Source organism: Pomacea canaliculata, linkage group LG8 (assembly GCF_003073045.1).
Source record: "Pomacea canaliculata isolate SZHN2017 linkage group LG8, ASM307304v1, whole genome shotgun sequence".
NCBI lineage: Eukaryota > Metazoa > Mollusca > Gastropoda > Architaenioglossa > Ampullariidae > Pomacea > Pomacea canaliculata.
In genome coordinates this window covers 28,930,028-28,953,195 of record NC_037597.1, presented here as the reverse complement: position 1 = coordinate 28,953,195, position 23,168 = coordinate 28,930,028, and the positions used below count along the sequence as shown (strand labels likewise).

At 40.0% G+C, this 23,168-nt stretch overlaps 1 protein-coding gene across 2 annotated transcripts in view; it reads right to left on the bottom strand.

The window, feature by feature from the left end:
- Window positions 1-1,100: 1,100 nt before the first annotated feature.
- Window positions 1,101-23,168, bottom strand: part of LOC112571305 (bromodomain adjacent to zinc finger domain protein 1A-like) — a 33,900-nt gene continuing 11,832 nt past the window's right edge. Inside the window, exons 13-24 of one of the 2 annotated variants that reach the window (XM_025250205.1) lie at window positions 22,594-22,759; window positions 18,550-18,630; window positions 17,616-18,314; window positions 16,793-16,994; window positions 16,530-16,618; window positions 15,475-15,581; window positions 13,398-13,645; window positions 8,884-9,038; window positions 6,178-6,458; window positions 5,075-5,374; window positions 4,625-4,770; window positions 1,101-3,414 (exon numbers count right to left, since the gene is read on the bottom strand). In XM_025250205.1, coding sequence (XP_025105990.1) covers window positions 3,145-3,414; window positions 4,625-4,770; window positions 5,075-5,374; window positions 6,178-6,458; window positions 8,884-9,038; window positions 13,398-13,645; window positions 15,475-15,581; window positions 16,530-16,618; window positions 16,793-16,994; window positions 17,616-18,314; window positions 18,550-18,630; window positions 22,594-22,759 — 2,744 coding nt within the window. In that variant the 3' untranslated portion in view covers window positions 1,101-3,144. Of the gene's footprint in view, window positions 3,415-4,624; window positions 4,771-5,074; window positions 5,375-6,177; window positions 6,459-8,883; window positions 9,039-13,397; window positions 13,646-15,474; window positions 15,582-16,529; window positions 16,619-16,792; window positions 16,995-17,615; window positions 18,315-18,549; window positions 18,631-22,593; window positions 22,760-23,168 lie in introns of those variants that run through there. The other variant, XM_025250206.1, reaches the window with a different exon arrangement.

Sequence of the window (23,168 nt, the reverse complement as noted above, 5' to 3'; positions counted from 1 at the left end):
CACAATGAAGAGATAAATACCATTAAAAAAATTTTTATTAATGAGAAATCTGACCTATAATGGGGCCTACGATTGATGTGCATGGCCAGAAGTAATGTTTATTTTTACAGCTCTTCATAATGCTGTGCACCCTTCCTTTGGTGAGTAAGTTTATTCTAGCATTCATTTCTTGAGATTGTGTAGTATTTAGAGCCTTTATTGCAGTGATAAACATGTTTAGAGTTAAAAAAGAAATTCAAGCATCACAGTCTCAATGGTAAGGATGTCTAGTAGTCAATGCCAGGGACTGTCGATAATATAGCTGGGATATATTTATAGCACTGGAGATGTTGGATATTTAGTTGTAAGATGTGTGGTAGCTTTTCAACAGCATTAGGTACTGAATGGACACAAGGGCCAAAATATTTTACTCTGTGCAATGAGCACAGTGTATAGAAGCACACCCTTGTCCTACAAAGATGTAGCCTGCAAAGACTGAATCTGCTTGTGATTGCTCTTCACACAGATTCCATTTCATTCACGCAGAATCCTGATTTCCATCCCTGCAAATGGGGTTTTCAGTGTATCTGACAGCTAAGTGATTGTCTTCATATTCTTTTGACAACTTGCTGCTTAATATAAAGTGATCTGGTCATTTTTTTAGAAACGTACTGCTTAATAATACAGAACAGTGAGTGCACTGGTTGTCAATTTTGACTGGAATAACTGTGAGATAGACAACATACAGGTATGCCTCTTAAAAATGTTGATGTACATTTTGTGAGTTTTGTCTGTTCAGACTATCTTATAAACTTAATGCTGTTACCCAATGTTATGACCACAGGTCTGCTCCTTAGAAAGGACAAGTTTAAGGTGTTTATCTCAACTCACACATACCTATCACATGACACCCTGTCTACTAGTGTGCAACTCTCAAGTGTTTGAGACACCTCTTTCAACTCACATGTGTTTCTCCCATACTAACATGAGTCCTTCACCTACACTGAGCTTGCTTTAGCTATTTTAATTACTTAGAGTACTGATAGTGCAATAAGGAAGGCAGCTGCACATTCTGACAATAGTGATATGGATTTATACAAAAAGGGAGCAAAAATGCAGCATTAGGTAACATTTCAGATTTTATTTTACGATATATTTACTGGTTGTTGGTAATGCGATTTTTTTTTTTTGTTTGTTAACAATTTCCTGCGACACATTTTATGCTTAGATTCTTGACCAGGAAAAGATCTATTTCACAACCCACATACAAAAAGAAAAATAATCTCAAGCTCATAGATTTTTTTTTAACCCTAAAAATTGCTCTTCTTTTATTAGTGCGAATTATAGTTGTCTTCTACTTACATAAAGACTAGTTTCAGCAAACTACAAACAACTGTTCTAGCAAGATAGTGTGGATCTACTTTTAGAACAGCACAGGTACTCATCAAATATAGTCAAGTCAGTGCAACACGATCAGACATCCACAAAGTATCTCTATCACTTACAGGCCACTATTTAAAGGGACAGCAGAGCGCCTAGTGGATATGACAATGAGATCTGAAGCAGAAGATGAACACACTTGTCTATTTGATATGTATGTGGAGAAGGTCACTGCCTGTAAAACGTGTGTAGAATAAATAAGTAGCTGACTGTAAAATGTGTGTAGAGAAGGTAATTGTGTGAAAGGTTGGCAAAAGAATTAAACTAAAGGAGAGGAGATGGGCACTGCCATCATAAAAAACTGGCCCCGAGATAAGCAAGGGCTTTAACACCTCATTGCCATCAGACTGAATGTTATGGGTCTCTTTATTTTGTAAACTTTCAAAGTGCCAACATTGATACCTGTAGGCAATGATGTACAAGATATACAAATGATATATACACAAGCTTACAGCATGACCCTACACTTGTTGATTTTAAAAACAGACCTGACAGAAAACAAAGGGGTAAGGATGGAATTAAAACGCAATGCTAATATTAAGCTTGCAAAATGGTTTGTTCTCATAACAGGTGTGCTCTTAAGTGGAATGTGATGTACCATTTAGAGAACATGTGCATCAAGGAAGAACATGGCAGTGTATCAATTAGATGATTTAATTTTTTTGCACCAAATTAAATAAAATGAAAAAGATATTCCATGAAAGTGGAATAAAAATATTTCTGAAAATTAGTTTTGTTAGTTTTAGTAAAAACCTGTGTTGGCCGAAGGTTAATTATAAATGTAGCAGTTCTCAGCAAAAACCTTTTTGTTGCCAATTCTTGATTTAGAATAAAAAGTGAGTGAAGGAAAACATGACAGATACATACTTTCACCCATCATCTGAATTACCATTCCACACCCTGACAACAATAGTTCTTATGTTACACCTAACTTGCAAGGACTTGACATGTTTGTCAGTGTCTATGTGGTAAGAGCATCAAGGTCAGTCATGAGAGGTTACTGCTTTCCTGTCAGGGTTACCTCCCTAGCACATGCCTCCCAATCTACATCACATCCTATAGGACACGCAGTAAGCTATTGGCACGCTAGCAACCAACATCTTGTATGGTAAGCACCATTTTCACAAAGAAAAGCAACCTGTGGCATCTGTGTATATCACTATGTGGACACTTTTTTTTACTTCAATGCTTCTTTCTTTATCATATAGTCTTTCATTTAACTAAGATGCCTGGGCACATCTGGCAGTGGCTGCAAGGTTCACTGAAAGCCCACTACAAGATCCAGTCAAAACATCACAGAGGTCATGGGAAGATGAGCTCAGGTTTAGGCTTCCCTCAGTGCATCAGCTCTGAGGCAAGTCAGAGCAAAACACCACTTGATGTGGTATAGTCAGAGCAAGACACCACTTGATGAACTGTAACTGTCAGCTCTGAGGCAAGTCAGAAAAAAACACCTTTTGATGCACAGTAATCCAGAAGATGAGGAATATTGGTAGGCATCAAAAACAACCTTCAAAGTCAATAGATCAGGAAGTATTGACAGTTTGTATTTTAACTTTGTTTTAGAAAGCTGGTTTCGCCACTCTGACACCCACAGAGGCAAGAAAATGAAAACTCAAGTTGTGAAGTTCATATGAACATTATTCAGGCCATAGTATTATCTCTCATATTGTTGCCATGTATACTCCATCATGGAGTAACACTCATTGCTACGATCTAAAAATTCTACCTTCGGAGCTTTTTGGCTGCAGAGGGTGTAGCATCACTTTCAGCATGAATGCCTAATTCACGAACACGTGTTTGAAAAAACTTGGCCAAACTCTGGCCTGCACGGTATTCAGGAGTGGTCCGGGCATTATACTCCACACAGTTGCTGAAGATAAGACGGACATCAGCTAATAGTTCTCCTGGAGTGCTGTATCGAAAACTGTGTACACCATTCCTTATGGTGGATAGGTCCATTGGCCTAGTGATGACATCGTAATAGTCAGGGACCTGAAACAAACACAAAGGCATCACAATAGTTCTTGGCTGACACTAATCCTAACCTACTGAATTCATCCATACGCAGAATGAAGGATGAACAACAGTACTGACAAGCACTAAAAGACAAACATAGAAAATTTGGGTATTTTTATGCTTAAGTTGCTGTTCATTATCGTTAAGTTATGTTAATGCCTTTTATCTATGAACATTAAAATTCATTCATTACAATGGTTTTAGATAGGCTCGAAAATGAATAACTGCTAGCCATCATTGTAAGCTTGAATTATCAACATTTTTTAAAAGAAAGGTACACCCAGAAAATTTTAATCTTCAAATGAATGCCTTCATGTTCCTCCTATATTAAGTAACTATTTTCAAATGTGATTCACCTAGACTGGATTTCATTCCTTTTTGTTAACATATTTTTGTAGTAAAAGCAATTGCATGTGATGGTCGCAAGGAGACAGCCTGGTCTTAATAGTTGCGGAAAATTCTAACACTGAGAAAATGAAAACCTGTTCAGGTGAGTGTGTCGGTTTTGATTTTGAATCCTTCTGAGCATGTAAGTTTTTAAATGAATCTAAACTAAGGAATATTTGAATGAATGAATATGACATTAGCTATAGGTTGAATTGTAGCATGCAAGAGATTTAATTTTCCTGACAAATTACCAGATGACCAGACTTGAACACATTCCCAGCCTTCTCCCCATGTCTTCAAAGACTCTTTTGCATAGTTTTTTTTTAAAAGCTGTGTAGGGTGGATGCACCTGGGTTTAGTAAGGCCTTTCAAAGCCAGGGCCACTAACCTCACTGACCAGACGCAACAATTCATTTGGCTAGAGAGCAGTTATTATGTAGCTCTTAAATCGAGTCGTCTGGTTAAGTTACTGAAGATATACAATTAAGATTTCAACTTCAGATATGGTTGGGGTTTTTTTTTTGTTTTTTTAAATTTGTAGGTCAGAAAACAGAAGACAGGCGAAATTGAAATTGAAATAAATGGCAACAAACTGAGAGTGAGATGCAGAAAAGAGTGCTTGCATTTACAGTGGTCTTTCGCTATATTTTAGACTACTAACCCAGTGGAACATATTTTACAGAATTTTTAGACATCAGAGAAAGAGAAGAAAGAAAATGGTACAGCTTTTGATCCAAGGTATTAGAATACACGCACAACAGCTCATGGATTCCTACAATGTCATAGAGAACTTACGTACCAATCTCTTGTCAACAGGTTTCAGGAAAGGCCAGGCATCTTCATGACGAATTAACTCTTGCAAAAGTTCCTCACATGTTCGCATCTGCTGTACCTGGCTGTTTCCTCTCTTGCTGCTGGTATACTGCTTCATGTTTGTCTCAAAATCTGAAAATGAAACACAGCCTTTAACAATAAACACTTGGCCCTTAACAATAACTAACAATGAGACATAGGCCTTAATAATCCAAACTTAGCATTTGAAAACCTATGCAATCTCTCAATAATGAAAACTTAATTCAAAATTATCCTCTAAATCTAGAACTCAAGCCCAGTAAACGATTATTAAAAAAAAAAAAAGAAAAATTATTGACACCTGGAAACCATAGGGTAGCCATGGACAGAGATCACACCATAGGTCATTGATTGTTCAGTACTTACTACCAGACTCCTGGGAAATGCGAGTACTTACCACTAGACTCCTGGGATAGGCGAGATGCTGAAGAGCCTCGCTTTAGTTTCATTGCTGCTTCTTTCTCCTGGCTACGAGATTTTGGAGTAATGTCCTTCTCAGCCACTGATTTGTGTCTCGGAGCAATTTTTCCATCTCGACCTCTAATTTTTGAGGTGAGCTCCTTGTCAACATGATCTCCTTTCCTTCCTCGACTGGTATGAAAGGGAGTGGGACTATCACGAGGACTTGGGGCAGGACTTTCTCTTCGGGATCCGAGGTGATTGGATTTGCTAGATTTAGTACTGGGTGTCTTCTTGTCTAAGGCAAAGGTAGGAAAATGAAAACTTGAACAAATCTGCTGAACAAGACTTAAAGCCTAGGTATTGTCTGCTTCCAGAAAGGTCCAAAAATTTGCTTAACAAATCTCCAAACCTGGTTATTTTCTGCTTTTATAAAGGTCCATTTTTATCATTTGTACTTAAAGAAAAAAAAAAAAAAGCATACCCAGCAAAAGCAAAGGTAAGAAAATAGCAATATAATAAAATCTCTTAAGACAAGAACTGCATACTGTGCGGCTTTTATGGAGTACAGTAAAACCTCCTTACTTTCCATATTACAACTTCCTCTTTCAAGCTTGGAAGTTAAATACAGATGCATGCATTCAGTTAATATGAAACAAGTATCACTGCTCTTTCATTTAGCCTGGGCGATTTGACTTTTGGTGTTGGGACAATGCGGTCTTATGCATGACAGTATGTTCATGGCGGAACTGATTTCACCTAGTAGGTGTGCGGCTGATGTAGCCAGAACAAAACATTTTTTGGAGGACAGTTGAGAAGCCCAATTCATTGTCTCTTTATAAGTGAAATCAGTCAGCTATGCTTCATTAACAGCCTTTTCAAGAAGTCACTTTTAAGACAGCCCTCTATTGATAGGGAAGTTTTACTGTATTATACGTGGTATTACAATAGCTTTTAGCATAACTCACCCTTCTTGACTGGAAAATTAGTAGTTTTACCACAGCTTTAGCTAAAGATCAAAGATCTATTCTTATCCTTCACGTCAGGAATATTATGAATAGTTTTATAGCTTTAAGCTATAGATCAATAAACTATTCTCACCCTTCTTCTCCATGCTCTTTGTTAGCCGCTGGGGTTTAGGAAAGTGGATTTTGCCAGCACGATCTCCACCCACACAAACCTGGCACATCCATTTGCCTCGAGGGACTTTTTTCAGCTGTGGCTTGGCACAGTGCAGATGGTATGAACGTGGACATACATCACACAAAATAAGTTTGCCATCATTGTGACACACGGCACACACATCTTCATTTTCCTCTTCATCCTCTTCCTCCTCATCTTTGTCGACATTAGATTCAGTGTCCACTGCCTCTTCTTCATCGCTGAAATATAATATCAGCATGATTACCATTACATGCAAACTCTAAACTTAATTTTCACCAGCTAGCCTATGCTACTTGAAAAACAAAAGACAGAGATGACTGACCCACTAACTGTTGCAGGATCATTTTTTGCTCATATTCTCTGGCTTCCCATTTCTTGAAACTTTAATCCACTCTGTCCAGTGTGACCTAAAGCGACTTTCCATTGTAAGATTTGTTAGGACCTAGTATTGTACACACTGCTGTGAAATGTCTAACATCCAATAACTCTTGGAAATACTCTCTCTCCCACCCTCCTCACATGACCTCTGCCCTCAAATCCCAATGGCGCTTTCCACAGATGACGTCACGATCTAGCCGCGCAAGGGCTTCTGGGAATGCAAAGAGGACAAATATATTCCCCACATGTACTACACCAGCGTTTGCAGTGAATGCGTTGCTGTGCAGTTTATTGTTCAAAAAAAACAAAACGTGAACGTGTAAAAATGCGGTTTTGATTTTTTATTTTTCTCTTTGTTTACTATGAAGCAGAACAGTACTTGTAACCTATAATATTAATTACGATACAGATTTATTTACAATACTTTTCTGTCATATGCCCCTGAATGAATTGATAGGTTGACCATCAGTTTAACACCAAAAATTCTTTTCCGTCTGGTAAAAATACTCCCACATTTCTATCTTTGACCAATCTATGTGGTAAATTAGCATTTCACTTGCTTTTAAATACATAAGCTACTCTGAAAATTTACCAAACAGCATCCAACAAAAACCATTTGGGAGGCAACACAACTGAGGCTTAGGGGAATATAGTTCTACTGAGAAGCATGAACGTTTTCAGTCTTTCATTAAAGTGTTCTACATGAATTCTTGCCTTGGCTACCCTCCTTGTATCCATCTCCTGTTCTGCAGACAGGCTAGCTCGCTTATCTAGAAATGCAGGGATTTTTATAGTAGCCGGTCTTGACAAAAGCAAATCCTACACTTTAAACCCTTTGTCCACACGCAAAACATCTCCTTGTTCAATGTGTTGTAGAATGCCACATTTCTCAAATATATCAACAAAACATGCAGCACCTTTAGGGGGGGACTGCAATCAGTCCTTTCATTGTGGTGTGGTGCTTGTAAGAGGAATACACATTGCCTTGCTGCCCATAATCCTGGGTGTCTGACAAAAGAAATGTGTGCAGTCTACAGAGTATCTGACATTTTTAAACTGTCTAAACACTCTTGGCAAAGATGTTTTATCTATATCCTTTGTTGGGAATATATAGGGACATTCACAGACTTGAAGTGTAGGAACATAAACTGATAAAAATTTGCTCTCAAACGATTCAGATGTGTCAAACATGTAGGCAATCATTTTCAGTTAAAGTCCTTTTCGCAGCCTCAGAAGTGTAATAAACAGTTCCTCTTTTGGGGTAAAACGCCTAGATGGACCAGTTTTCTTCTCATTTGTCCCGTTGATAATGTGCAGGTTGGTCGCTACGTTGCGCTGGAGCCTTCTTTCTACGTCCCTGTCGCTTTTGTTTCCTCGTCTGTAAGCGTCGCTAATATTGGTTCGTCGCTCTCAGATGTTGGGCCTTTTCTACCACGAAAATGCAGATAGCAGATATATATGTTCCTGGTTATTTTCTTCACATTTTGGAAATCAGATCGCCCATATAAAAACTGCCGGCGCTTTGCTTTCTCAGTCTTGAACTTGCCCTGTTGTCTTTCCAACTGCATGGGACATTTTGTCACTGGTCTTACCAGGCTTTGGAAATGGAATTAAAAAATGTCCCCTCCGGTAACCGCTCTGGATATCTAGAGTCCGATTTCCATAAACCCCAACAGCAGTGCTTGGTTCCTCCTGTTTTCAGCATTGTTTCAGAGATTAATTTAAAAAATTTCGCTCTTTGTCAGACGCCGTAGCGTAAACAGAAAGAACAACGTGCAGTGTTTGCCCACAAAGCAATCCCATGATGCTCTGCTGCGTGACGTCACAATCTATTTTTAGTAACCCGAGAAAGCGCTATTTAAAAAAAAATGTCTAAGTTTCTTGTTCTGCCACTGTACAAATGTGCTTTGTTGACTGAACTGTAAATAGAAAAACCAAGAGGCTTTTCCCCTCAGAGACATCATTCAACGGCTTGTCCCTTTGTCTTTCATGTTCAATATTCAAGTTTGGGTAAGTGCTTGTAACTTAGTTTCTAACTAGAAAATGTCAAAATTTTGGACTGTTCATGTTACTAGCACTTTAATACACTATAATCTAAGACTGTGACTACTTCAGTTTGGAGCTGCTCTATCCCAGTGATAACATCTACTGACCAATTGCTCACATTCAACACTTATTGCCCTTATGCTTGACCATGCTTGACCTGGGAAAAATTTTAACTGCATGGACTGTCTTGCACTCAATACCACAAAACTCTCAACTAACCTAGCCTCCTGTAAAGTCTCCTCCAAGCTCAAAGCATCATGGTCCGACTCTTCATCAGAAACCTCACTAAAGGTCCGTCGACGATTTTTACGTGGACTAGGCCGTGGTTCCTTTGGACGGCAATCTGAGCAAAACCAGTCACCTGGGGGGACTTTCTGCAACATTAGAACACAAAGACTGCATAACAAGTCAGTCTTATAACTGCAATCTGTTACAAAAGAACTTAGCCGAAGACTGATTATCTATTTTGCATGAATGCAGTTCTTTGCAGAATGACAATGCTTGATGTATTTCTGCTGGCTTTATTTGAGGCCAAAAGACTAAGCATCAACCTTGACATCTGTAACCATGGTGCCTACACCAAAAGTTTCCAGAATGACAGGAAGGGTAGATCAACTTTAGGCCTGAGTCAAATCAACTCCGCCATGACCATATCTTCCCATATTAGACCACATCATTCCAACACTGAAAGTCCAATCAACCAGACACTGACACAGGCTAAACCAGTGATGCCCAACCTTTTTTGGCCTGGGGGCCATATACATTTATGACACGCGTGTCACAGGCCGCTTCACCGCAAAAATACAAAAAAGAAAAAAAAAAATAGAGCAGATACCATTTTTATTAGAAACAAGTTGTACTTACCATTAATTATGTAGTAATTAGTGGGATATTTGAAGTTGTTTTCCCGAAACCAACTTCTGAATGTCCGGCTGCATCGTAGAGACACCAAGTCACAGCACTGAATAGAAATGTTCGTCCATCGAAAAAAAAGACTGAGAGACGCCCCTACGTAGGGATAAATACTTCTTCCCTTTTTTTCGTTTTTAAAAAAAATGTTTTTTATATTACTAACATGCCGATTTTCTGCGCTGTAGGCAGAAGTTTCGTGGGCCGGATGGCACCGCGTCGCGGGCCGTAGGTTGGGCATCCCTGGGCTAAACGAATGCCCAAGGAATAGCACGTTTCATATAAACCAAACATCTCTTCATATGTTAAATAAGAACTGTAAAACTAAAGAATAATGACAACAAAGGCTTTCCAAATTTTGATTTAAGAGGAAATTGGGTTAAGAGAAAAATGAGTCATTGTGATACTCTAACCCAATTTCTGCAAATTTCATGTGAACCTCCAAACGAAAGAATAATGACAAAGGTTTTTGAAATTTTTGATTTAAGAGAAAATTGCGTTTATGCATCATTGTGAGATTTTAAATGTCTGCAGATACATATAATGCAAACCTCTGAACTGAAGAATAATTACAACAAAGGCATATATATATTAGAAAAACCCACCTCCAATAATTTAAAACAAATCCCATTATGTGCCATTGTGAAATTTGTTCCCCAAATGTGTATTGCAAAATATCCATTTTTGTTTAGTACGATGGCAGCTGAAGTTATGTGAACAATGCATGGCTCTGTTGATATGTGATGTTAATAGCTACTCCTGTTATTGGAGATCGATTCATCTTTTGAGTCTGGATGGATTCGACTTTCCGTGTGGGATGGTATTTTAGCTATGACTGGAGTGATTGATATGGTTTGGGTCAAAATGAGAAGTGACCCATAGAACCAGTAATCTCTTTCAAAATGTACTTTTAATTCATGATTCTGCAGAAAATCAAAATACAGGGTAAGCTGCCTGCTTCAAAATGTACTTATATTTTTAAACAAGCAACTTTTGCCAAATAAGTCATAATAGATCATAAACTGTAGATTCAAGTCAGGCTGGGAAGTAGTTGTAACAGAGGTGACATTTACATCACAAAATATGTCCATGAAAAATATTTGGGTCGTAACTAAGAAGAAGGTATAATCAGCAAGGTCTTAATAAGACAGAAAGATTAAGTTACACTTTATCCAAAATCAATACCACCTTGGTGAAACAATAACACCATCATTAAGAGAATAAACCACAAAAAGGAAACACAATATAAAAGGGTAATTAATGTTTAAAAAAAGTGTTGTGTACTAAAAAACCATAACTGAAGTCAATAAAACCAACACATTAAATCGAGTGTAAAGCCCTACCAAAAATAATAATACTAAAAAAGAAAAAACTTAAACAAGAAAAACAAGGACCCAGCAGTAATAAATTGCTGGCACTCTAGATTACAGGACAAGTGATTCTGTGATTACAAACTGATAGGGTTCTCCATAAAATGTGGGAATGTGTAGTATAAGTGTGTCCCATCCAATTCTACTAATACCTTTTGCTGCTGAACAGAACAGCTTGAAGATAGGCAATGAGAGAGACAGGAGTGACATGCAACTTATCTGGCCCCAGAGCGTACCATTGGCATTGTGAAAGGGACTGAAAAGAGGCTGTCAGATGACACCAGTGACTGTAAATGACCAGGAGACTACACAGCTTGTCAGCTTGAACATTGCCTGGGATGATAGGGGCTCAAATGAAGACAATATCCTCGTTGTGACCAAGAAGAGCATGAATAGTATAAAGCTGGACCATGATAATGATGATGGTCCTCATAACAACAGGTTAGCATGATGGTCAAAATGACAGGCAAAAATAGAACATGGAGTGCAGAAAGCAAACCTGAAATGACTGTGAATGTGCTGCATGGCTGAACGAGAAGATGGAGCAACCATGATGGGCTGAAAATGGTTGTTGAGGTTGAAAGATCATGGGCTTCGGACTTCCAGAAGCTAGCATCCTGGAATGCCAGATCTGACTTTATGTCAAACTCTGGTGAGGTCAGAATAACACCCCCAACCCCCGGAAAAGTTGAGAGAACTTCACTACACCTAACCAGCTGGAAAGGGTGTGTGCTTCATTATACTTTGGCATTATCCCTCATCTTCATGTTGGTGTGTCTTTGATGTACCTGCCATTGTGCATTTGGAATGTGGTGCCCCTTCGAATTCTGTCGGTGGCTTTGATTCCATTTCGATGTGGAGTCTTTGCAATCCACACAGTTCATTTGACTATGGCTTCAGTTCCATTTGATCTCTGTTGATCACCGGACTTTTGTGCATATTTGGGCTCTTTCATCATTCCACTGCGACTTGAGCTGTCTGTTGGATGAGCTACGTCTACTATAGATGAGTCTTTCTGTTTGTTTGTTTTCTATGTGGACTGCAAAATGTGGTTTATTCTGTATGTATACTCTACATTTTGGCATGTAGTACAAAGTCTGCATAGCCTACTTCATTCAATATGTCACCAACTTGTTTTAGACTTCACACCACCTACTGTGAAGCGATTTGAGCTTGCCAACAGGCAGGGCTAGGACACTATATCAGCCAACTTTTACTTTATATACTTTATATATAGCCCAGAACCCATGCTTTGTGTGCAGGGTTTTTTTGTCTCTTGTTTATGTCTTTTGATCTGCCTCTTTGTTTGCAGACTGTGTCCATCTCTGTGTTATGTGCATTTTGTGTCCATCTTACTTTGTGCATTAGACTTTCTCTTGTAAAGTACATTGGGCCTTTTGCTAAACAGGGAAATGTGCTATATAACCATGCTGTTAGCCAACAAAGAGCGATGAGTGGATCTACACATACATATAAGCAGACGGAGTGACAGTTTCTTCCAAAAATTTCTATGGATTCGTGGTTTAAGCGTCTATTTTGCTAAGAATTTATATGATTATATATGATCGAATTTATGCAAATATAATCAGGGTTAGGGTGTTTTATGCTGAGCCAGTAACTAAGGCTATATCACAGCAAGGCAGCAAGCCTTGTAAACGGATGCCACATGCAGAGAAAGAGGGTGAACCCGAGACGAGAGCTGGACCCAGGACAACCTATCTTCACTACATTGGTAGAAAGCATTAACCATTGCACCAGCCCGATTCACTAATAAAGGTAACTGAACTCTCTCTAAAATATAAATGTGAAGCCTATGGACAGGTCTTGTGATTTGTAGAGAGAAAGAAGGCATGTGGATGCTGTGTTTGCTTGTGTGCATTGTAGTGTGTCCCTAACAACTTTACCCAAACCTGTAAGCACTCATGCAAGGCCAACAAGTTCCACGCAGTGAAGCAGACATCCACATACTGATGCAGCTGTTGAATGGCAGAGATTATTCTAGGAATTAAAGAAAGGGGCCCACTCAACAAGAAATTTTTTTTTTAAAAAAGCTCCTTCAAATTTAAAAGAGGTCTATCAAAATAAAAGAATTTCTGGCAATTTTGTTTCTACATTTCTTTGAAGTATAACAGAACACAGTGCAAAATACTTAGATATGGAGAAGAAAATAATTACATATATAGATCTATTTCTTCTTGGTACTGATCAAGCGTCTCACTTCATTACTACTTATTTACACCACCAGTCTTCACTGGGGTTTTAATGATAAATGTGCCAGCCTGCGAAGGCTGTCTCATTCCATTCTCCTCTTTACCAAGAGAGACTGGAGACTGTGTTGTCTCTAACATCTGATTATCTAATAACCAAAAGTTTAGAACTAGACCAAGGTTACCTTTAAACAAGAATAAAAACTATAGCTGCTATTAATTTGGCATTAAGTTGTGCATCACCAACCGTCATGGGTGGCTTCAAACAATACATGTGGTGTCCCCGATCACATCCATCACAAAGTAGCATTTTATCTGCATCTCCTTTACGGCGACATATTCGGCAGCGAGCCAGTAGTGCAGAACGGTCCCACTTGACACTACGATCAAGAGTAGCGAGGTGTAAAAACACCTGTGAAAGATTTGATACCGCTAGTGATGACTCCTCCCAGCGCTCATAAACTCGACTGCGATTTCCCTCTCCAGCACCATCCTCTGCAAAAACAGCAAACATGTCATTGTCAATAATAAAAATAAAAGTAATGATATTTGTGTATATAGCGCTACATCCAAGCTTTACACAAATGACAATAATTAGAGCTGACGATGACAAAAGGAGATCAAGCAGAATGGTATTACATCAAAATAAGATGTCATAAAGTGAGGTGAGGTAAGGTATGCAGCAGCAGACTGGAATTTTGCAACAAACCCTGGGTGTGTCATAAGGGAAACCAAGCCATCTCCCAGAGGGTACAACCTACTGGGTGGGCCAGCAAGTCAGAAATATCTTTATTTCAGCCCACATCCCAGAGCTTAAACAACCTTTAAACGTAATGGTGCCACAGATCTGAGGGAAAAAATTCCCCACCTCTGCTGAAGACATCTCCCCAAGGGTCAGTCCCCTGCTCTTTCTTCCAGCTCTCAAAAACCCTCCACTTACCTTGAAAACTTCTAAAGTGGAGGGCCTTCTAGCAGCTGCGATGCGTGCCACTACTTCAACTGAGAACCCTTAATACTGGATGGCTCCCCTGACAAGACCCAGACGTGAAGGCTGAGGGGAAAGGGGAAAACCTGATCGTGAAGCTGCTTTAACAGAGTTCGTATAGATGGTAGTTTCCGTTGCACCACTAGAGACAACGCTGCTAGCTCTGAACTCCAAGATCGAATCCAGTTAAGAGCCACCTCTACAATAATTTCTATCTTGTTGCCCTTGATGTTTGCCAACACTCTGTGTAGCAGGACTGCTGGTGGAATGTATAGGTGCTGAGTGCCTCCCACATTAGAGACAAGGCAACTGAACTGTCGGAAGCTTGTTGTTCCACTGAGTCAATGACAACTTTATTTGTCCCAGTGGGCAATTTCAACATGGAAAGGTGCTCTAGTTACAAAGTAAAAGTTAAAAATAAAAGTAACAATAAAGTTTGTTGCAGAAAGATCTACTATGGGACACACACATACCCCCCCCCCCCAACAAAAAAAAATGACAGGTGTGTTGAAGTATGTCCCTGTGTAGAACACCTACCCCCTCCCCCCCAAAAAAAACGGTGCCCCCTCCCTACGTGAACCTTAGACCCTACCACCTGTGGTGCCATAGGAAAAGGAAAGACTGTCATGCCTGTCTGCACAGACCTGCTCTGTTCCCCACCAAGCTGCAGCGGTACAATTATTTCCGCATTTGGGGAATGGGATGTTTCCAGTCGTCTAATCTTACCTTTTCTCAACTCATGTTTTTCTAACAAGCAAGATTAACGAAGGGCAGTGTTCTATCCCATCTCAGTTCACCTCAAATCACCTGCATCCACCCGTCCTCGGACCTACCTTGGCAGACAGAGTGGTGGAACATTACAGACAGTTGAGACATCTTCTATGTGATTTAGCTGGGAACTTACCCACACCACACACCATACACAGTAATTCCACAGCGCTTCAAAGGAAAAGGTAGCCACTACATGACTGAGTGTGGTCAGAGCTGTGTCCTACCGTGTTGCACAGTTTGGACAGCTGGATTTGAGGAAGCTAGAGGGTGATCCATATAGTCATGTCATGTGGTATAGTATAAAGAAGAAATAAAATTCATGTGACTGTTTGAAGGTTTTACTGTAATAATAACCCTGCACACAGGAAAGATGTCATTGTTAACAGCGACATGAAGAAAACATGTTGCTGTTAACCAAACAACCCTGCATGCACCAAATATGTCATTGATACTAATAATAAACCATTAACACTGCTGTGTCTGTGACATTTACAACAACAAAAATTTTAAATGTTACAATTTTTCTTATATCTAAACAATCTTTTGCAATCATCATATGGAGACATACCTAATGGAGCAGAAAGAAAGCGTGGTTCAATGCCTCGTGCAATCTGAACAAGGGCTCTCCCTAAATCCCTTGCTGCAGGCTCCACTGCCACAGGGTTGTCTGCTTCCCTGAAAATGTCACATGTAGCCTTCAGCTGCTTTACATGCTACATCCACAAAATGTACAGGCATGATCTAACAAAATGCTAGACTTTTCCCAAGCCCTCTGTCACATTTTATCAGATTGACGTTAAAACTCAAAAACCTGACAACCCACAAATGATACATTACTGAAATACATCTACATGATGATTTTCATAACAGCTCCAAAATAAGCCTACAGGCTGTAACCTTTTTCTGCTTTTATTCAAATGGATCTACTTTCTATTAATTGGGATATACTTAGTAAATATATATTATGTCACCAGGCCAACCACAATATGACCATGTTTCTAAGCTTTGAATATACTCTAAAGTTAACCTATATGTACTTCAAAATAAATAAAAGTGAAGCAAAAAGTTGTTTCAAATAATGTATCATATATTTAAAGTAAATTTAGATAAATATAACTGATAATGCAATTTATAAATATTTAACTCTTTGAACACTATGGGCCATGATAGTGGCTTTGCCAGGGAAACACGGGGAAGGTGATTTTCATTACTTTTATTGCAAAGTTCAAGTTTTCTCCTTTCCAAAAATGTCTAATGTTTACCTGAGAGCAGCAGTAATAAAAACATTTACCTACTGTCATCTTCATTTATTAGCCAGTCTTTTTAATATTTATACTTTTATGTCATGCTAAGAGGGTTAAAATAAGTTTACAGGGGGAATTCTAGCATTTCAAAAAGAGGGGCCCCATGGCCCTCTAAATGGAAAGGAAAGATGCCCTTCAAATGAAACAATGGGCTCCTTAAAAAATAACCCACATTTTTGCTACTTTTCCTGATACATATTTGGTATATAACAGAATACTTTATGTATAAGCAAGTGTCTGTTGTGGAAGTGAGCATGCCTTTCAAAATTAATGTGTAAAATGCCTTGGGAAAACACGATATAAGAAGTAGGTCACCTACGGGACATCTTGTGCAAAAGTGGCATCATCTGTCTGAGGGTTATAGTGACCTTTTTCCAATGCTTCTCGCCATGTTGTTCTATCTTTAACCTTTTAAAAACAGAAAAAAAGAAACTGTGTCTTTTAGTACATCAACAAATCAATCTGTTGCACGAGATATGACATTTCCTTATCACATCCATCTATATTAGTACTTGTAATCACTTTATTTAATCAGAAAATAGCCACATAACATGAGCCCTCACTCACACACACATATAATACCTTGAGTGCTCCAAGGCTGCCAGCAAATATTCTGTCATCCAAGTCGAGAAGCAGGTCACGTAAGGTTACCTCCATGGCCCTGCTAGCCTCATTAGTGGCTGGCTGCCCTTGTACTTTTCGAGCTGATGATCGAGGTGCAGTTTGATCTGTTGTTCTTTCACCCATTTCTTTACATCCCAAACACAGTTGGTCTTTAGGGCAGCTGTAAGTTATTAAAGCAACGCAAGTGTCTTTCTCTTTGCTATAATCTGCTCATCACTACCAGCACTTCAAAAAAACCAAAATGGCCAATGCCAGTCAACAGGCAATTTGCAAGCTAATTTTCCCCACAGGCATAATCGCATAATCTTGGGTTCCCTTCTGTGCTTTTGGATTTCATTTCTGAGGCAGATAAATGAACACACACAACGTGTGAATGTAAATCTTTACTACATTTATGTTTGGTAGGACCTAGTTATACATCCCTTATCTGTCAAGGAAAACATTTATAAATGAATGCACTGGAGTCAATCTATTATAAAGCTCACTAATGTGAAATAACTGATTTTGACACCAAGGGACAATATCTTCCAAGGGATACATACAAGTCACACCAGCTGAGCTCACTAAAATGAAAAGTCACTTTAGTTGACACCAGCTAGATTTATAAAAGAATTTATTACATTTATTAAAAGAAGAAAATGTAGAACTCACAAGACAGTATGCCTTTCCAAAGTATGTACAACTAAGATGCTCATAGTAAAATTTGTTAACAAGTTTGAATGACTAGTAAATATACACAAAATGATGTCTGGTTGTTGTTAATATAAGATGTCTCACTGACCTGTCAATAATAAGGTTCACCAAGGGACGCATGTCTTGGAGTGCTGCATGTAAAGAACTCTCACGGAATCCACGCAGATTAAGAGACACCATAAGATGGTCAAGGCATGACCGTGAGTTCAGCAGATACCAGCGGGCAGCCTGCTGACTCAAAGACTGACCTATGTCTAGCTGAGGGGGTTCATCCATGTCTGTGGTTTTAGTTTTTCCAGCACAGCCTTCAGCTTCCTCATCACTGATGACAATACAGTCTTCCTTAGCCTTAGCACCAGGCAGAGTAGTGGCCTTCTCAGCTTCTTTTGTGGCAACAGCGGTTAAATCATTCTCTTTATCACTGCTAGTGTTCCCCTCATCATGCCGTGTCAGCTGAGGCATGGAGTGGCCCCGTTCTTCCGCTGAAGAACAAAGATTGCCTGCAAAGAGTTCATTGTCCTCCACAAGGATAGCAGGCAAGGACCCGATCAGCCAGAAGCGTCGGTACAGGCGGTCACGCCCAAGAGGATACAAGGCGTTACAGCGCTGCAGTTCAAAAATCTGCTGCAACATATCAAGTTCCTTTTGTGCAAAGGCAGCCTTTTTTCCTGCTTCCTCATCACGCTCTTTGGCTTCTAACTTCTCTCGCTCCTCAGCTACCAGTGACTCAAGGCCAGGTGAGCTGACCATGTTCTGCAAGTTCTTCTCAGAGTTAGGTGATGCTGTGCTGAAAACAGACAAAATACTGGACCCTAAACACAATTATGAGACAACTAAAACATTAACTTTACTGGAAAGTAGTTGACACTGTTTTTACCATCCTTGATACAGCTGTGGTCCTATGAAAAGATCTAATAATAAACTTCTTAATTGTAATATGCAAGAGCATACAAACTGTATCCTGCATGAGATTACTAACTGCATCATCAACCTCTTAACAAAGGTGTAGCTTCATAGCTGACCTTAACTGTTCAGATGCCTTAGCTGTCTGTTGCAAACGTTTTTCTCGTTCCTTAAGACGTTCCTCCATCAAACGTCGATACCTGCAGCAGTAAACATAGTACTTGTCATGCACAAAACTAGCAAAATATGAATATTCAGCACTACAGGACAGATGGCAAGAAAAGAACAGAGCAAGACATTGTATAACCACTCCTTCACAGACAGTGAAATGCAATAGAAAAGTAGAAGTGACAGAGAAGACTATAGAAAGATCAGCTTCACAGCACTTTGATTCACAACCATTTTCAGTTTGCCTATTGGGCACCTGCTTAGTAACTAGCTTACTTAGCTAATCTTACACTCATTAGATACATTTTCCATCATAAATATTACCAGCAGCTGGTGCAGGCCTCCTCTTCATAAAGCACACTAAATATTCTTAGTTTGAAATCAGTGTGAAAAGCACTTTTAAAAGTACTCGAAGAAAGAATTTTACCCATAAAAAGGTATTTCTTCTTCGTATAGTACCAGATGACATGACTATGTGGAGACTAAATAAAAGGTGGAGACAGTGCTAACCCACCCTGGCAGCGAATCTAGTGATACACTAGATGAAACAACAAATTAACGCAACCCAGGAGAGGATGCGATCTACAGTGTGAGGCAACGAATGGCTAGCAATGTAGAATATCATTATAGGTCCCCAGAACCCAAATGAGTATCAAAAAACTTTATTAATAGGCGCCAGCAGTTTCTGAATGAACAGTCACAGAGACAAACCGCCACCTTTGCCTGGGACGTAATGCAAGCTCCGCTCCATTCCATTACTAAATAAACACCTCAAAAACCCTCCCCTAGTATTCCTTATACCAGTAAGTAGGGGGCCTTCTAGCGGAAGTAAAATGCTCCATGACATCCCTGATAAGACCTAGGCAGGAAGGTTCAAAATCTCTGGTGCCAGATGAAAAGCTTATTGAGCAGCTATTTCAACAGGGTCTGGACAAGCCTGCTTACTCCGAGCTCCAAGGCCGAGACCCAATTAGTAAACACTAAGTGAAGCTTAACATTGGCTCCCCTGATCTATATAAGAGGGACTGTGAATGAAAGGCATTTACTGTGAGAGCAAATCTCATTGCCATCTATTAGTGATGATTCATAAATATGGGTATAAACACATTGTTGGGGATGTATAAATAGCACATTATTGTCATAAGCGACTCTCAACCGTCCAGTCATCCAATATCTATAAACAAAAGCTACTTCACTAGTTCCAAATGTCTCCGATTTCACAAACCATACAGTTTCTCAAATGGGAACTGTGGCTGATGCCCTAATATCCCAGATCGCCATCTCAATACATAAAGAATGACCAAAATTCTCACTCACTTTCGGTGAAGTCCAGGAATGATCACACACATATACACAAGTTTTCACACCATTCCCTGACCGTTATAAAAGATAGCCATAGCAACAAAGACAACTAGGCAAGTAATTATTCCGATTCCCCGGTCAATTTAACACAGAAATTTACTACAGTGTCTCTCTTCTAGGAGGTACAGATGAAGATGTAAGAAGCCAAATAAACAAAGCCAGGCTTGCATTCCACACCCTACGACCTATCTGGAACTTCAAGGCTTTATCTTTACACACCAAGATCCACATCTTTAACATAAATGTAAAGCCAGTCCTTCTGTATGGATCTGAGACATGGCATGTGAAAAATGCCATCACTAGCAAGATACAGACATTCGCCCAACAGATGTCTGCGCCACATCTTAACATCCGATGGCCTGAGAAGATCTCCAATACAGACCTGTGGGAGAGGACCAACCAAAAACCTGTCAGCCAAGACATCAGGAAGCGGAAGTAGGGCTGGATCTGTCACACCTTGCGAAAGTCAGCCAACAGTTTAACAAGACAAGCTCTGGGCTGGAACCCACAGGGAAGGCACAGGGTTGGAAGACCCAGACAGACATGGAGATCAGTCCACAGAGAGGCGGAGACAGCTGGCATGACATGGTCCCAACTGGAAAGGGATGCCCAGGACCGGGTCTGATGGCGGGTTGTGGTTGCGGCCCTATGCTCCACTGGGGGTGAATAGGATCAAGAAGAAGTCTCTCTTCTTCGGCAACTGGCGTGGGAATGTTCAAAACTGAGTTTTTCCCAACTACAGGTAATCCCGTGAACCTTTCACTCACTCATGCAGCCTTTCATAAATTGTACTCATTTAGTAAAGGGTGACAATTCCTGTTTCTTGAGACAGACAAGAGCGATAACCCCCATTCTTAACACACAGATGTCGGTAACGCGTCTGTTTAGCACATTCATTAGTATGCTAATGCTATTTAGTTAGCTGACGAGGATCGAGAGTGCTTTACCATGGCTTTATTAACCATGGCTTCAGTAAGCATTGAAAATAATGACAGAACTTTCCCAATGTGTCTGTCAGTAAAGCCAGTAGGTGTCCTTGTACCCAAAGGGAAAACCCTAGTTATAGAGGCGAAACAAGTGCGCATCTATTCCAAACTTTATGGCTATAGCATATGCAGGATCCGAGTTTGTGTAAGCCTGCTTAGCTGAACAAAGTGAAAGTCTTCAAGTCTTCTCAATGACAGGCCGTGTGACGTTAACAACTCAATTGTACTCTAGCAGCAAGCGTGGAGGGACACCAACAGATAACTCAGTGAACTACCCATTACTGCTTAACCGAAGCACATGCCATCGTTCACTAACCGACGGAAGACTTGTATTTCTCTGCCATCAAGATACTTAACTGCCTCACTTATAAACATAGACCCGAGAACTTTCTCCTTTTAACATGATCATCTTCACTTCCGCCTCTTACTGACTCCATGCCTGCATGTACACACGCATATATAGTCAACGTGCTGGTAGGTATGACAACAATCTATCACAGAATAAAAACAATACAACAATCTTATATCAACCCCAGCTTACCCGAGTGAACCCCAGACATAGATGTTAAAGTGCGAAAGAGTAGTCCCGTCAAAGGTTGCCAACATCCACTAACTTAAAATACATCCATCGACTAGAAGTATTAACAGAAGGACCCAGAAATGAGCTTTTACATACAGCTTGAGTTTAGGCAAACTGCATAACACATATCCACACATCAAAATGTTATCGGAGGTCACACGAGTTCAGCAACCCCCACACCTCTACTCCCTGCGAGAGTCACGAAGCCCCACTGCGCACACTGGTGTGGGGGCTGGGTGGAGGTGTTGTGGCCACTGACAGCTCGACCATGAACAGAATTCTGTGCACGGAAGGAAACAGCATGCTTGCGGTCTTTTCCTTTCTTGTAGCAACATAATGTGACCACTTCCAAACAAACTCCCTTTCCATATACTTTTTAGAAACTAAAATAAAGCGTTTATAGACATTGCTTGGCCCGATAGGACGCAGAGGGCACAGGTGATATATTCTTGCATGGCCACTTCCATCCAGCCTAACTAAAGAAAAAGGTGTCGTGTAACTGCATTGTCATTCAGAGTCCCGAAGGAGACAGAGTAAATATTTAGCCTTATCTTACACCATTCTAAAGATGAGAGCATTAGACAGGCTGATGCGTATACTTTCCTGTCACAGTTTGCATTTGAACACCTGCCCGCAACCTTGTCCCCAGTGGTCTAGGCACGGCAAACTTCACGAGGAAGACACGACAGGGCAGGCATGACAGGCAAGAGTTACTGCTAGATGCTAGCATGTAGCCTTCGCCGTACTTCATAGGCCGCACTGGTATATCCAAGAGAACTCAGAAATGAGGTAGCTGCCGCATTTCTTAGCTACGTGAAGCTGGACAAAAAAACTGGAGTTGAGTGCTCACTAGTGAGACAGGTGGGGATGGGAGTGGGGGGTTGAAATGATTTCATGTTCTACTGTTATGTAGTCATTTGACCAGAACAGGTTGGGACAGCTGGATTTGAGGTAGCTAGAGGGTGATCTCCACATAATCATGTCACCTGGTACAGTATGAAGAAGAAACCACAATGCCAACAAGCAGATGCTGATACACATGAAATAAATGACTGAAAGTGACTTACTTGGCAGCTGTTTCTTCTCGTTCTCGCCTCTGTTCTGCCCACTGCATTTGTTTGAGATCATACTTGCGCAATCGTAACTTTTCAAAGTTCTCCTCCATTATATCACGCACAGCTGCATACGTGGAGACTTGCTGAACTAGAGCCACCAGCAGCCGAACTTTTTCCCCTACCAAATATGTCAACTTAACAAAATCTCATGTGACGCACTCATTATATGCACACAGCACACTTTATCTCAAAATAAAAGGCTATCTTACTACCAGGGTTCTATCCATAAAGTGCAAGGGATTTTCAAACCATGTTAACCCTCTGAGCACGACATGAAAGTATAAATATTACAAAGACTGGATAATAACTGAAGACCGTGAAGAAGTTTGTTTTTCATTATTGCAGCTCTCAGGTAAACATTAGACCAAGAAACCTCTATATTTTTGGAAAGGAGAAAGTTTGAACTTTGCAATAAAAGTAATGAAAATCGCCTTCCCTGTGCTTTCCCAGCAAAGCTCCAATCGTGGCCCATCATGCCATGCCCAAGGGGTTAACACTGTTGGGAGTTTTTCTTTTAAGGTTCAAAA